Here is a 16225-nt window from a genome sequence, read left to right as displayed (position 1 = left end):
GTAAGATGCGCGTAACGTATTACTTATATGGATTTTACCACAATAACAACACGATCTCACTGCACAAGGTTGTAAAGATAAGGAGCTAGTATCAATAAGACCGAGTTCGCTGAAGTAACCGTTAACTAAACAAACGTTTACACAACGTTTATTGTCACAACAAGTAATATAAAAATCCCTTCTAGACTCAATTATATGTTATAATTATTATATAAGAGACAATACTTCCCTTAAATAATATATTATACGAACCACACCCGATGATTAGAACTGATAAAGTAATAAAATAATTTGTTATAAAATAATAATTTACTAAGAATATATTACAAATTCTTATCAATATTTATTCCTTACTATCACAACTTTACCCATGTTTACTTCACGTGTCTTCTGAGTTATAATTAGGTCCATAGTCGTCTTCCTAATCGCATAGATCTCACTTTTGTAGTATATATAGCAATCGCAGACAGTATTAACCAAACAACAGATATTACAGACAATATAATGGCTAATATAAAAATTGTGAATTGTAAATCTTCGCTGCCTTTCACCGTAAAACATATTCCGAGAACGAATATAGCAAACATAGTAGCTGATAGAGTTTCCAGAGTACTGTGAATTTTGGGCCACTTTCTAGCACCGACAAAATCTTGCACTGCCGTTTCCCAACAAGAAGAAATAGCACCGTAACCGAATCCAGCAACAACACAGCCAATGGAAAATGTATCGTGATTGTGCGCTTCTGCCAACACTGGAAAAATATAACAAAATATTTGTAGAATGCTATCTGTTACACAAGAGAAGATAACTAATTAAAAATACTTACGAAAGCATGCTGCCGTCGATACAATAACTCCAAGTAATGCAACATATTTAAAGTTTCTCTTTGGCGTCTGTGCCAGCCACGGCGTGCTAAGCAAAAAACATATCCACGTGAATCCATACAACGACATTAAAAAGTTAATATCTGTTACGGATATTTTGGGCTTCATCTGTGTTCCTATGATTGGTAGTAAAACTAAACATATTCCTGTTAAACTGAGCTTGGCGAATGCGAGGATGAGTGATGGATAGAATTTCCAACATGACAGAGAACGTGTTAAAGGCTTAACAAATGTGTCATTTAGATTATACAGGAAGTATAACATTCGCCTTCGTATTCTGTAAACTCTGTAAGAAGGCATCCACATTCTTCTTCTCATACTGGCATACGCAGATTGGCAACGAAAACTAAACGATTTAAATATCTTCTCCCTTTGTATATCTGTTACGGGAGAAATGTTATCGTATGTCACTTCTACCTCAGAATATTCTTTGATATCGCCGTTTTCGCTCTGGTGAGAATCTCTTCTAATTTGTTTGCTTATACAATCATCTAAGTTGTCACCTAAAGTACTCAGTCTTTTGATAGCAACACTAAGTCTTTTCTTTTTGTTGCCGGCTTCCTTTTCACTAACGTAATGTTCTTCTTCGTCATCATCATCATCTTCACTTTCCTCAGGTATTTCAGGCAATATTTCAACTCCAAAAATATTCCTTCTTTTTTCCTCTGGGCTAGGTGGAGGCGTTATAGTTGCGTTTTCGTTATCATAAACAACATCATCGTCCATAGTTTCTACTTCTCTATATAGATTATCGTCTGACGGACTTTTCCAGCACTTTTTACTTAAATCGTGTAATTGCAATTCGGCTGTGTAGTTATCCACACCTTCATTGCTAAATATTGCATATGTTTTAGCTAAATCTGAATATCTAGAAAATGAGACAGGTCTGCTTATGTTGTTATCAACTCTGAGAAGCATAATTGCCGGCAAACTTTGTAAGAGTATTCCAGCATATACAATAAACGAATATGGATATCCATAATAATCTATTAGTGCAGACATTAAATGCGGAAAGAGTGACTGTCCTACAGCTTGTCCAGCAAAACATAATCCTCGAATGAATCCTAGTCGTGAATCGTATGTATCAAATACTACTGCATCCACTTGGGCCGATATGAGAGATGACCCTAAACCTAAAACAGAAAGATATTCAAAATATACGAAATTTTACAACTTCAGTATGTGTAATAAATATATTATACTAACCTCCAAAAATGCCATAAACATAAGGCTGGAGATAGTAAGGTATCAGAGCACAAATTAATAAACTGATCACTACGATCGCCAGCCCTATAGATGCCATCAAGCGGTAACCAATCACTCCACCCCAAGAATCTGCTGCTTCTCTGCACCAACATTCTGAAATCATAAATTATATTCGTAAAATAATTGAATACTTTTTGAATTATAAAAAATTTAAATATCCCTGGAAAAACATACCTACTTTTTTAAGTAAAATTTGTAAAGTTTAAATATAATATGGGATTGTTAAAATATTATATGCCTTACGTGAAAGGCCGTATGTCAGTATGTAGATGGTGGGTGCAGAAAGTCCAAGCCATATCGGATATCCTTGATGCTCTAAATGGAGCAGATATACTCCATAAGTAAACACCAAACTTGGTAGACAGATCTGAAAATTTGAAAAGGTATAAATAATGAATAATGCAACAAAAGGAAGCACATACAGAGTCAAATGTCAATAGAACTTAGCGGAAACGGAAATAGAAACGAATGGCGGAAGTGTAATATTATAAAAAAAAATACTTTTTTCATATTGTATTAAATAAAAAATTAACTTGATATAAATACATGATTTTTAATTTAAATACAAATACTTAGTTAGGTTTTTTTAATCATAAAGAAGCGATAAGAAGAGCGGTTTGGTCGCCTGTAGTAACTAATGATTCAAACTATTACCTAATAGTTTCAATAACTTATTATAGCCTTTCATAGAACATTATCATCCTAAGACAAACATTAATTAAGTATAAGAATACAAGCCCTGTATGATTAATATACGGAAAACTACTGAGCACTTGCTTCCTCTACTACGAAGAGGGTTTATACCTTAGTCCACCATGATAGCCTATTTCGAGTTGACAGACTTCACATACCTTTGAAGTTCTTATGTACAAGGAAAAGCTGCATAGTTAAGAAAGATATACAGGTTGTCCTTCTCCATTATCGCGAGTTAATTATAATTATCAGTCATAATAATTATTAGCTACATTGTTTTTGAACCGGAACACAAAATTTGTATTTATATTTGTGCGCTGCTCTTTGGCGTTAAAAATAGATAAAACGATGAAACATACCCAAAAGGAATTGCATACGAGAGTGCCAATAGATACCTACCTAGAGAATGTACTTACATGTCGTTGTCTACAATATTTATCGACAATAATTAATAGTATAATTAATAGTACCTGTTACTGATTTTCCTTCGTTTCTTTATGAATATTATGAATCTTATCGTAAATGCAAGACAATTTCTGATAAAGGTTTTATGTTTTGGTAATGCTTATGTGTGTGGAAGTCAAAAATATCGTCTGATGAATCAATCACTCAAATCAGTGACGTAGTTCTGATTTAAAACTTGATAATTCAGAAACATGTGACTACTACGCGAAACCTAAACGTGCTATCAATTATTTGATAACAAATAATAAAGTCTACAATAGTTATGCCTACCTTATACATATAATTAATATAATATAACGGCCGAGTCTGTTAAATAACATTCATCTAATACAATACTACAACGACTAAATGTATATCTAATGCAAGCATGGTATCTAATATATCTACGTAGAATGCAGGCCTATGCACGAGGGACATTTATCGTGGCCTAGGCACACAATTAGGTAAGTGTGTATGCCTCATAATTATAAGTACACGTTGAGGCCTATACGGGACTCGCGAACATTTTCCTTCCTTATCCCCTCCATAAAATAAATATATCTACGTTAAGACTTCCGACTAGCATCCATATCCAGAATTCAAAAGTTAGCATATTTAAATTTTAGGCATCTTATTATAAACTTCAACAAATCTATATATATATTCATGGACAAAAAATATAACAGATAATTTTTATTTTAAATGTTATTTAACAAAAACAAATGAGATAAGCAACTTAGAAGGCCTATGATAGATTAAGAGAAGCTGCCTTTTTAGGCGCCGCAAATCGCGCAATCATATTTTTGTTACCGTCACGCCACTATTTCACAAATCTATTACGCTGATGACACAATGAGAAACTGAAGTTTATGCCAAAATATAGATAAAGAAAAGTTGTCAGCAGTTACTGCTAGAAATACTTCTACGTAAAAGAAACTTAGCAATGATTTTAATATCTTTGTTGGTGATTTATAATTCAATTGAAAAAGATAAGAGCTAAAATGACCTGGCAAAATACAATTTATAACCAGTTACGAGAGGCTTCCATAAACACTCGTTTAGTGTCTACACTTGCGTCAATATCTGGTTTAAACATATAGTATGTTTAGTCATATTGTTTTATAATCAAAACTGGGTCACACAAAGAAGTTGCGTCTGCAGCGTAAACATAAAAGGTTAATGTCTTAACCGAATTAAATAATAAATAGCTAGAACAGTATTTTAAAAATATACATTGCAATTTTATAGACTTTATACAGGGTCACTATGCTATTGCGTTACTAAATGAAACCATATAACTTATTTAAAAAAAAAAACGTTAACTCGAACCGTAGATGTCAAATAAAGTTTCTTACAAAATAAATATCAATATAAAGAGAATTTTTGAGTTTAAACGTCCTAAAGCCAATACTATAAACTCTGAGAGAATTTGTCCCACGTTACACTTTCAATCAGAAATACACTCATGCACATACCATATAAGAACTAAACACCATAAATGTAAAAATAAAAGTAAAACCGTGATTTTTCGTGAAAATATTAGTTATTCATGGATGAAGTTTGGCACGACATTAGTAGAGGCCAGAGGTAAAGACAAATTAGGGGTTTCATTTATTAACGCAATGTCAAATTGACCCTGTATGCTCACTGTATCTAACCCAAGACAATATTTATCAGGATAATCATTAAAATTTATTATTGAATTTAGATATAAATCGTATTCATCGAAATAGGAATTAATATTATAATAGATTATAATATTATATAAGTACTAGCTGTGCTCGCGTCATTTATGTGGACTTAGATCTAACTCAGTCCATCTCATACCTCTACCGATACACTTCCTCGTAACAGAGAACACGCGCGAAGAATGTGGCCCGTCTTTCTCGGGTGCCTTAGCTTTATTAGCTTTTGAATTTTATGGGTGGTTTTGCCATGATACTCCACCGAATATTTGAGCAATCTAATTTGCCATATTTTCGCATTTTACACTCTATTACTTATTCCTCGCTTCTTACAAATATTTTTTCCAAGAATATTTAATGTTTGAATTTTATGATTAGATCGCATACGGAAATTAAGTATACCTGATTAAAACATTAAACAGCTGATGTATACGGGACGTTGTTAGTACAACAAAAACAGTTAAAGGCAATGAACCTAACGTAGATATGCCCATTTTTTTTTGTGACCCGATATTGAAATATGAGGAATGAAATTAATACATGCGTTTTTGTCTGCGCAACCTACCTTGCGCACCTTTCACTTTGAATTTTTATATCTGTCAATCAAAATGTTACTGAAATAATAGATTTTATACATGAGATATATTAGAAATACACACATGCTTTCAATATTATAAGATATGCGTTTAGTTACCCTCTTTGCCTATATTGCATATTCAAAGACAAGGAGCAAATTACAGTCGTGCGTCGGAGCTGGCAAACATATTTTTTTATGTGCAGTATCGATAAATAGTTGCACCTATAACTCTTAGTACCTAAAGACTGTAGAAAAACAATACCCTAAACCACCTTATCAAACCTCACGCCTTAAAAATCTTTCCAAATAGGTGTCTGTAACCTCTTTAGAACCCTCCTAGCTAGCACAACGAACACACAGTATGGTATCACACACATAGTCTGAAAGATGATCATTCCTATTCAACTGAAGAGTGAATTCGGGCAGAACAATAAGGGATTGATATAGTGACCGTTTTCATAGGCATTGAAATATCTACGTTATATATCCACGGAAAGGGACTACTATTGATCGTGCAATCGCTATCTCTATTCTAAGAGAGGGGTTAAGTTTTTGACTGTATGACAGGTCAATTCACTAATCTATGACATACAATATTATATAAACATAGTTACGAATGACATAGAATTACATGATGAAATAATACGAGATATTTTTGAAGTAAACTTAATACAATGACTTAATAAATAGATATTTGTGTAATTTACTTTTCTTGTACACGCTTGATACATACATTTTACGTAACTATTAAATTTTTGGAGCAGAATAACAGGGAATACGAAGTATCAATTCAAGAATTCAAAACAATAGTAAAGCTTAGATAATAACTTTGAGGTCAGCTATGGCGATATCTATCATCTATGTTATCCCGTTATAGAGGTCATCGTAATATATCTATTGTCTATATTAAGTCAGCAAACAAGGCGATTAATGCATTTTTCAATTTCAAAATGCATAACGAGACTATGACTATTGGCCTTGAATATTCTGTACAAGTGTTCAATATTTTATTACCTATATGTAACAATCTTATTCTAGACAATGAAAAATATTATCAATATTTATATCTTCAATAAGCTAAGTATCTTCACGTGTATTAAAAACAAAGCTGTAAATAAAAATGTTGTAATACTAGCTTACATTGTTGCCGTAGGTACTAAGCAATGGCTTATCTTCTATCTAATAGTATGTCGTAGTCTAACATATTGTGATGACGTAGCCGCAGCAATGATAAGATTTTGTGAGTTAACATTTCATAACAATCAGACGAATCATCTCTCCGTGTCTTTTAAACGTCTTGAATATAAAAAATTATACCAACCAAACTACCATAATAGGTTACAATTTGTATTTTATATTGTAAGTATATTATAATACTCGTGCATATAAATTTTGTAGGCATGACAAATCTTTTACAATAGGTACTTGAAATATAAAATTTTCAATAATAGAGATACAATATAAATAAACACGTACGTTCAAGAACACGACGGAGACCAATAGAGGCCAACGCCACGACGTCCCCTGCGATCTTTCAATTTCCATCTAGTTTTCTTTCTTCCTGCATTTTCCAAAGTATACTGACATTTTGGTGTTAATGTAATGTACTTGTATGGTTTTAAACACTCATAACACAACGGGCATCATTGTCGCGGCACGCGGCACTAATAAAATAAAGTTTTATAATTATACGTGGTTATTTACTTTGGTAACTACCGGACGTAAGAGAGCATATCGTCGTATTGGCAGGACTCTATACATCGACCGCGTTATCAAAAGGCCCCAGCACGTAGGTTACTTTGTCTTATCTTATCTTCTCAGAGAAAGAACTCAATAATACTAATTGTAATTATTCTTTTAAGACATGCCATTTTATAGTTTCTATTGTATCTATTAGAAAATTATGAGGCATTTTGCCGATAACAAAATGTAGCGCTTCTCTTTGGTAACAATTTATGTACTTAGATACTATCTATTGAATATTCTTACATATTTATTGCAATGGAGCCAATAAATAAATCGCGTAATAGGTACCATACTACCAGAGAGTTTTAACGCCATATTAATACAGTTTGTAGTTAAAAGTAAATCCACGGGAATTTCAAAATAATCATATCATTAGACAATAAACAATGGTTGCTAAAAGGATATTAACATTTTTATTATCTTAGTTTAAGTACTTAAATACCTAGCTATGATTATCAAGAGAAAATTTTACGCAAAATTTTATTCTGTATACGAAACTTTATCCTAACTAAGTACATTTTCAAAACAAAACTTTGATACCAATATTTTCTTACATTTTTTCTACAGTCAATCAGTAGATAAACTAATCCAATATGATGTCATTGTAACACAATTTATTAGACTTATATAGTTAAACTAAATTTAATTGTTTTTCTGCTCAGTGCTATCTCGGAGTCTAAATTCTGTGCGCGTTATGGCGTGCGCATAGTGGCCATCCGGGATGTTATGGAGCTCCGTAACCGTAACCGAAACTATCGGATATCCGAAATAAAAATATATCCGTAACCGTAACCGTATCCGTATCCGATATAAAAGTTTCGGATAAGTTACGGATAATATGTTACTACAGATTTTTGTTTCACCGCTCACGCGCTACGTGAATTTTATATAGTTTGTTTGTTATTTTTAATCATAACATACTTAACCTCATTCATAAATAGTATTTTTTTTTATTTAGGAGTAAATAGATACTTCATTTAGTAAAGTGAAGGAAAAGTATTGTGTTACGTACTAAAATGATTTTGCAAAATGTAAACAGTGTGATAAAAACTTTTCACGGAGAGGAGGTGGCGCTACTTCACTGAAACTTTATCTCAAATTAAAACACAGAGATTTTCCGAACACCCATATCCTCCAATCAGTTCATCGATACTTAGTAATCGACGATGACGACGAACGATAGTTAGGAATCATCGCTCTACTGTATTACATAATATTTTTATTTTACTTTAATCTAATATCCGTAACCGAAACTACCGGATAATCCGAAATAATTACATATCCGTAACCGTATCCGAAACCGATATAATTTTATTCCTATATCCATATCCGTATCCATATCCGAAATTTCATATCCATAACATCCCTGGTGGCCATGTAGGAACGGTCTAGGGCCTGCGATCGCCGAGGACACGCCATGTTATTACCTACAGAGGTCCTAAACAAAAGGTCATCAGGAAAATATTTTGCCCTGGACGCCCGAAAGTTTTCCAGCCCTGGCGATAGGGGCGCCACTTATCAAATCATGGGAAAAAATACAAAACGGTGAAAAATGGGTGCACTAATTATTGCATCTCTGCCTACGCCTTTGGGAATTCAACGCGTGAATGTTTTGAGTATTTTTCTCTCTAATATAATTGTTTTTTTTTTATAACATACATTGTGTTAATAAACAATAATATTTTTTAAGTACATATCCTTTAAATTAATAAATTAAAATATAAACATTTAAAACAAACAGCCAATGTTTCACATATCGCACGTTGTGGATAACTAGAGTAATCCTACTCCTACTAATATTATAAATGTGAAAGTTTGTGAGGATGGATGTATGTAATATGTTTTTTCATCTTTCACGAAAAATCAACTAAACGGATTTGGATGAAACTATACAGTAATTTTGGTTATACATCAGAATAACTCACAGACTACAATTTATAATGATTTTGTGTAATTTGGTCATAATATAACGATACATATAAAGTAAGTCGGAAAAAAAATATCGCGGAAAACTCCTTTACGTAGATGAAGGCCACGAGCAAAACCTAGTATAATTATATTCGTGAAAAGTGTCATTATGCGACTTAAAATAATCAACCGGACATGCTGATCTCAATTAGTAATTAGGTGTGAAAAAAACCTTAGCTGGTGCGAGATCCCCGAGTTAAACAATTTCAGATTCAGATTAAAGATGTTATGTTGATTAAAAGAGTGGTGACCTAAAAATAAAATCGTTAAGGCGATACCTCAAGGTCCATTTTCATACATTTTGTTTCGGCTTTAATCTGGGTAACTAAACAAGTATTGGCAAGTAAAGAATTTAAATTCACGTCTAGTTAGTGATTAGTTCTCGCAGTTGAAAGAAAAATGTAAAAATAATTAATAATCATGGATATTTCTGCCTTTAAAATTTCGTCATATTAAATTTTAAAGGCCGAAAATTTCGTCATATTAAATTTTAAAGGCCGAAATATCCATGATTATTAATTATTTTTACGTTTTTCTTTCAACTGCGAGAACTAATCACTAACTAGACGTAATTAAATTCTACTATACTGATTAACAAATGTATGAAGGTATCGCCTTAAGTGAGTAAGACAACTTACGAGGCCCTTCATACACTGCAAGTCCCCAAACCAGAGTAGAACAACATTCCGTATGGACAGTGATATAACAAACCTCTGTTTTCGTTTCTGGAACTATGGATGATTGCAATTTTTTTCTGTTTCTGCTTCCGCACCTTTTGCCATTTTTTTTTTGTTTTACCGCCATTTTCAATCAACGATCCCAATTTCTTTTCTCGATCTATCTCAAAAATGGACCAATCAAAACAAAGTTGTTTTTTGACATGCTTACAAATGAATTATTTTGATTGGTCCACTCTCGTAATCGGATTGAAGATTGAGATTGGGATTTATTTGCTTCCGCTTCCGCATCCACTTTTGTTTCCCTTTCCACTAAGATTTTCTTTTGATAACTGATTCTGTTTCTACTTCCGTTACATTTCCGTTGCATCAATAATGCCCATAGAAATACTATACGTTTACGTACACATAATAATGTTACCACAAAAATACTTTTTACCAAACATATGGAAGTTTTTTAAATTAAAGTGGCGATAGCCTACTTGGGTGTGGAACGGACTGCCGACACAAATGTCGCCAGGTTCAAAACCCAAGGGCACGTACCTCTGACTTTTCAAACTTTATCAGGTGGGCGAAGCTGTCACCACAAGCTAGTAATTTATAACCCTAAAAAAATTATTTACAAATAAATATTTAGAGAGTATATTTAATTTTTCATTTTACTGATTTTTTGCATAACTCGCACCTTTGTATGACTTCTTGCGAAATAGTAGTCTCCACGCTAATCAGCAATACACTTTTTCACAAACTGATATAGGATATCTAAAACTACACTTTTAACTTCCTGATCAACAAAAATAGCTGCCTTTAGCCATTTTTTGGAACATTATGTGAAACCCGATATCTTTATGTCAATATTTAATTTTTTTTTAAGCAATTGAAAGAAATGTAGCACTATTTTTGTTGGTAGTACCTATAACAGTAACCGTAACTTATCAATTTGAATAAGTTTACGTTAGGCAGCAGATTAAATGTTCAAAAAATGTTCTTTACCACTGTTTGTTTTTTTATGTAATTTATGGTCTTTTTGATTTGCTAAGAATGACAACACTGCATAAGCCTGACATTTGAGTTCTAAAAGACTTGTATCCGTGGGCAAGAATCGATACATTAAGTCCATTAAGTAGAAAAAAACTGACATTTGACAGCAAATAAAATACGTAAGACTAGGCAGTATGGTCGTAAGACTATAGCCTGTCCTATAAGGACGAAGAAAAAAAAATTGACAGCAAATAATTCTCATGTTTTGACATTTCAAAATCCATGTTTAATTACTTATTTTGTTGTGGTTTGCTTTAGATTTTAAATATAATTAAACTCTTTGAAACCAGGATCTAAATATTCAGCAAGCAAGGCACAGAAAACTTACTCTTACGAATAAAAGCACTTACTGTCTAAACTAATATAAAATACCTATTTATATATTACAGTTCCTATAGATATTGCTTACTTTGTTGTTGTTTTTTTTTTTTATATATTCTGATCTATCAAACTCCTTGTCGCTCTTAGATCGAAGTATATTACTAAATATAATGCTTAGTGATGAATTCACAGTCATACGTAAAATACATTCAATCTATCCAAAAACTCAAGGAAGAATGCTTACGTACCGGCATGAATGAAGATGAGTTTAGAAAAATATATTTTGAATCATTATCATCTTTAGTGGAAGAAGATCAAAAAATGACACGAAGAATCATGGATTTTATAAAAAGGCACAAAATTACACTTCTCTTGATTATGTTCGCTATTTGTTTCCATTACAACTTCCAGTACATTTACAGTAGTGTAGTGTGCAGTTTACAAGATTATATTTATACTGTATTAAGCCTATTACGGAAAATATTTATTCCAATTTTGACAATATTTCCTTCATTAACTGGTGAGTATTTTTCTAATTAATATTATAATATAATATTAATCTATGAAATATCTATAATATAATATATAATTTGCCTTAGTGGTTTAGTTGTATTGCATTCGCGGTACGAATCTGAGATCTTGGGTTTGAATCCCAGGTCAGGCTGTGATAATGGGTTCTTCCTAGTAGAACCCATACACCAGAATTTGTGCCCGATATGGCAATGAGCTCACCTGTATCACTTTATGGAACAGAAGACACTTGTTAAATAATGGGTGCCCTGGTGCAACTGCTTACCCCTTAAGGGATAAAGGCGTGTTGTGTGTGTGTGTGTAAATATAAATTATTTTCATTTTTATTTATTGGTTACCCTTTATTGTTTTGCCAATTTTATTTTTTGTTCTTTAATTTCTTTTGTTAATTGCTTTATTTCAGAATATTATCATGAAACATGTTTGATTCAAAATCCATTCTTCACAGTGGTTGACATGGACTGTTGGCCATGCAGCACAGTAAATAATGTCAGAGAAGTGGAGAATCCACAACCAGTCACCAATGAGAACACTGCTCCATTTATATACAAAGTAAGTAAAGGGTAGTGTTGCTATATTATATCATGGGTATTACATTGTATACAATGTCACAGTGTAGGTATTTTTTATATAAAAATAAAATAAATCAATATTGTGAACATGGGAAAAATAAGTGGCCCAGTCAATTTGGTTTGTTTGTGAACATTATCTATGGCTAATATATTAGTGGACTGAATACATGTCATTATATCACAATAAACTTAGTTTAGCTTTGCCGTTTTGTTTTAATTAATAATAATATCAATTGAAGAATACATTTATCGACCATCCTTGTAGTAAACTAGTGTTTTGTAAACATTTTTATACTTAAGAATTGTCGTTATTGATGTATTATCTAGTATATTTTATTTCAGACTGATCAGCCACGAATTACCCTTGGTGATATAAGATTTCTATATGCAAGCACCTACAAACTCATTGAAAGAGATAGTCGAATGGTTTTAATGAACAATGAGTACTATCTACGTCCCAAAGAAGTATTTGATCGTGTGGATCATAATGAAATTGACAATTATTATATATGGTGAGTTAATATATTAATATTCTACATAAATTATGTTTCAATAAACTGTAAATACTTCACACTGTGATCATATGCATTAGTTAATAACAGTTTTAAAAGTTATAATATTTTTAACTATTTATTGTTGAAATCTACAGGAAATTATATAAGACAAGTGAAGCAAGAGTACTCAGAGAAATCATAAAAAGACCAAAAGTGGTACCAAAATTTGGCCAAAGCCTTGAAAGATACCTAATTATAGATACAAGTCAGAAAACTTATCACCTTCCTGACACAGAATGCAGCTTTGCATACTTTTTATCTTTGTGTGGATCACGGACAATACAATTAGTTCCTGCAGAAGAATGTAAACATCAGTGTAAGTCTTTACAAGTAGAATTGAAAGAGAATTATTTATGTAAGTATGGTCATAAAGACCAATTACAGATTATCTGGTATAGTGAATGTTTTGTTTTTAAGTAGGTACATATTATTATGCTTTCATTTCAGTGTGGTATAACTGGTGGTACTGGAAACCAAAAGTTGTGTCTTCTTCGGACAATTCTTCATTCATTGGACATCTGGGATCATATTGCCAAATGTAATTAACTACCAAAGAAAAAAGTAAAACAGTAAATATTATAATGGAATGTACTCCACCAATTTATTAATAAATAAATTATTATAAATTAAAAAACAACTATTTTTTATTCAAATTTTTTCCTAAGTTTATCTTTGAGGAATACAGGTATAAGTGATATCAATGCAAAGCCACTAAGGACCGTAATTGATGTCCATGACCATGCATCACTTGTAGATGTCAGTGTGTGTAAAGTTTGTCCTGCTTGGATAGCAACAAATGAAGGTGGGGCCACACCTGAAAAAATTTCAAATACAATTAATTGTATTTTAAGGTGCATTGTAATTTAAAGGGTTTTAGATAAAACTGGTAAAATAAATAGGCGCGCAGAAACATCGCAAAATCTCTTTTATGTAAAGTATGTACTTTTTATGTTTGGCCATGTGGCCACAATGTAATAGCTTGGATGACCAGTGACAGGAGCGTATTTACGTATTATTGAGTGTTTATGAAAAAATAAGACTAGTAACATACCCTATGGTAAATTATAAAATATAGTAGGGTAGTAAAATACATACCAATGAATGTCCCCAGTGCAAATGGCTTCAGAGGCACACCAACCACTGGTGCTGTCATGTTTATAAACCAATTTGGTAAAAATGGAGTTACTCGTAAAAATATAATGTAGTTGAGCAAATTGTCTTTGTGTTTGTTTACAGCTGTAGACCATTCTGCAGCTCTTGTCGGCAAGTACTTAAGTACTAATCTCCTTGCAAGTAGGTTCGATATAAAGAAACATAAACTTGCTCCAATGGCTGAACAAGAGCACACTAATGTTAAAGCTACTGGAAATGGAAAGAGAAATCCGGAAAGGATACTCAAAAATATGGAGCCGGGTATTGCAAATGTTTGCAAGCTGTATTGATGGTTAAGGATAATCATGATTGCAAATATTCATTTTATATACATAATTGTTCAACAGAAAAGCTGAAAAAAGATATTGTTATTAAAGTTCATTTTTGTATCTACATTTAATAATAGAATAAGACTAGGTCAGACATTGATTAATGAAATACACACATGCATAGAGCTATAAAGTTGTGTTGATAAATTTTAACCTGATTAAAATATGTAAAGGATACAATATGTATACAAAGGAGACTCCAAATAAAACTTGATAAAAATATTTGTCCTTGTATCTGTTTAACAACCAGCCCAATTGCTTGGCATCTTCTAAATCTAATGGCATACGTAAATACTGTCTCTCTTCTCTGAAAAATAAAAGATATTTTTATTATTAAATAGAATCTTTATAGCTATAGAAATAAGAATAGCTTTCCTAAATTTAAGTTTCTCAATGCTTACATCACCATAATGTAATCCAAAATATACTATACTTTAGTGAAATTGTAATTTTACTAACAATGGGCCATGTTGTACTTATAATGCCCATAAACTAGTCCAAATAATAGTATTATTGGTTGTTGAAAACCGTTCAAAATTTATTTTTGCCATTGATGTTTCCACGTATACAAATTAGATCACCACAAAAGTCCACATTATGTCATTGATTTCTTAAATCAAACTAATAAAAAATTTACTTACTCATCCAAATCAGGTACGAGCTTAAACACAAACCGCATGGCAATCAGTGAAGATACAAATATAATTATGACTAAAATTGTAGTCTTAAATGTTGATATATTATTTGGTTTTGTATCAATTACGTTCACTGTGTCCATGTCTGAGTCTGTAAAAGAATATTATATTAAGACATATACCCAAGTATACGCTAAATATAGCTACTACAGAACCATATAGGGTCGTGCTAAAAAAATTTACACTGACAACATTTGTCCACTACTTGAACACTGCATGGCTTTGTATGGCCAAATCTTAATATTAAACTTGTAGTGGATACCCATTTATGTTTTCATGAATACATGCAATTAAACAAACTACTTAAATAAAACTTTCTACCTATCCTTACTAAGTATAATACTACATGGATATGCCAATTAACAATGATAAAATTAGTTACAATTTCATTTTCTAAAATAAATACTATAAACATACAATTTATGATAACTATTCAGCAAACTAGGCAATAACAATCTTAAAATAAAAAAAAATAAAGCAAGAACTCCAATACTAATTCAACATTAAACAATAAATAAAAAAGGGTTTATGTACTTGGAACTGGATAAAACAGACCAACACGGTCAAGTCGGATACGTCCTTTTCTAGGTTTAATGAATGTTGGATAGGAAATTTGGATCGAGGAAGAAACTAAGGGATCTTGGATTTCACCTTGAATGTCGCTAGTATGTGGACGTCTTCTTGTACTGTGATCAGTGGTGCACATAGCTTCCTAGACTTTGTAATCTGCACAAAACCAAGGTTACTTTATAACCCTCAACTATTGAGTGATTTACAAGTTTAATAAGTTAGCATGGTTCCAGTTTCTATTTAATTTATATAATTATGGCGCTGCTAACTGAATTAATAGTAAACTAGTTTAATAATTATTAAGAAATCCGAAATCCAAATTCAATCAAAGATTAACATACTGAAACAATGACACAATATTTTTGTACGAAACTATAAATGTCAAAATTAAATTTTTCACCATCTGCAACTTTAGAATCTTGTGTTCTTTTCTGAAAATCAATGTTTGAAATACGTGAAACCAAGACAGAAAGGCGGGAATATGCAAAGTATCCAACAAACTTAAAAATGGAACGTAAAA

The 16225-nt window shown here is 32.0% G+C and overlaps 3 protein-coding genes across 5 annotated transcripts; 1 reads left to right on the top strand and 2 right to left on the bottom strand.

Annotated features, from left to right (window-relative positions):
* Positions 1-273: 273 nt before the first annotated feature.
* On the bottom strand, positions 274-7317 carry LOC115443940. Of its 2 annotated transcripts, XM_030169552.2 has the most exons (5): positions 7026-7317; positions 2394-2517; positions 2091-2243; positions 827-2017; positions 274-751 (listed from the first exon to the last, which is right to left on the bottom strand). In XM_030169552.2, exons 1-5 carry the CDS (start codon positions 7092-7094, stop codon positions 402-404), a joined length of 1887 nt encoding a protein of 628 aa, XP_030025412.1. In that variant the 5' UTR covers positions 7095-7317; the 3' UTR covers positions 274-401. The 2 variants fall into 2 exon arrangements, with proteins under 2 accessions (XP_030025412.1, XP_037297104.1); XM_037441207.1 differs by lacking the exon at positions 7026-7317 and having other exon boundaries at positions 2325-2498.
* Positions 7318-11167: 3850 nt separating this feature from the next.
* On the top strand, positions 11168-13587 carry LOC115443947. The gene is made up of 5 exons (XM_030169562.2): positions 11168-11822; positions 12237-12385; positions 12748-12917; positions 13055-13314; positions 13407-13587. The coding sequence occupies exons 1-5, from the start codon at positions 11483-11485 to the stop codon at positions 13499-13501; spliced, it is 1014 nt and encodes a 337-aa protein (XP_030025422.1). The 5' UTR covers positions 11168-11482; the 3' UTR covers positions 13502-13587.
* On the bottom strand, positions 13532-16163 carry LOC115443948 (transmembrane protein 41 homolog). Of its 2 annotated transcripts, none has more exons than XM_030169565.2 (5): positions 15670-16163; positions 15082-15226; positions 14619-14747; positions 14055-14392; positions 13532-13773 (listed from the first exon to the last, which is right to left on the bottom strand). In XM_030169565.2, exons 1-5 carry the CDS (start codon positions 15839-15841, stop codon positions 13604-13606), a joined length of 954 nt encoding a protein of 317 aa, XP_030025425.2. In that variant the 5' UTR covers positions 15842-16163; the 3' UTR covers positions 13532-13603. The 2 variants fall into 2 exon arrangements, with proteins under 2 accessions (XP_030025425.2, XP_030025424.1); XM_030169564.2 differs by having other exon boundaries at positions 15787-16144.
* Positions 16164-16225: the final 62 nt, after the last annotated feature.

This window comes from Manduca sexta, chromosome 22 (assembly GCF_014839805.1).
Source record: "Manduca sexta isolate Smith_Timp_Sample1 chromosome 22, JHU_Msex_v1.0, whole genome shotgun sequence".
NCBI classification, from domain to species: Eukaryota; Metazoa; Arthropoda; class Insecta; order Lepidoptera; family Sphingidae; genus Manduca; species Manduca sexta.
The sequence above is the reverse complement of the archived record's forward strand: the minus strand, read 5'-3'. Positions and strand labels throughout refer to the sequence as shown.

Excerpts from the sequence above, each read along its gene's own strand:
- LOC115443947 (XM_030169562.2), top strand. The coding sequence starts at position 11,483 with ATGAATTCACAGTCATACGTAAAATACATTCAATCTATCCAAAAACTC. Across the intron at positions 11,823-12,236 it reads AATATTTCCTTCATTAACTG|AATATTATCATGAAACATGT; the intron begins GTGAGTATTTTT and ends GCTTTATTTCAG. Across the intron at positions 12,386-12,747 it reads CTGCTCCATTTATATACAAA|ACTGATCAGCCACGAATTAC; the intron begins GTAAGTAAAGGG and ends ATTTTATTTCAG.
- LOC115443940 (XM_030169552.2), bottom strand. The coding sequence starts at position 7,094 with ATGGAAATTGAAAGATCGCAGGGGACGTCGTGGCGTTGGCCTCTATTG. Across the intron at positions 2,244-2,393 it reads ACTGACATACGGCCTTTCAC|AATGTTGGTGCAGAGAAGCA; the intron begins GTAAGGCATATA and ends TTATGATTTCAG. Across the intron at positions 2,018-2,090 it reads TGTTTATGGCATTTTTGGAG|GTTTAGGGTCATCTCTCATA; the intron begins GTTAGTATAATA and ends TTTCTGTTTTAG.
- LOC115443948 (XM_030169565.2), bottom strand. The coding sequence starts at position 15,841 with ATGTGCACCACTGATCACAGTACAAGAAGACGTCCACATACTAGCGAC. Across the intron at positions 14,748-15,081 it reads CTCGTACCTGATTTGGATGA|AGAAGAGAGACAGTATTTAC; the intron begins GTAAGTAAATTT and ends TTTATTTTTCAG. Across the intron at positions 13,774-14,054 it reads TGCACTGGGGACATTCATTG|GTGTGGCCCCACCTTCATTT; the intron begins GTATGTATTTTA and ends AAATTTTTTCAG.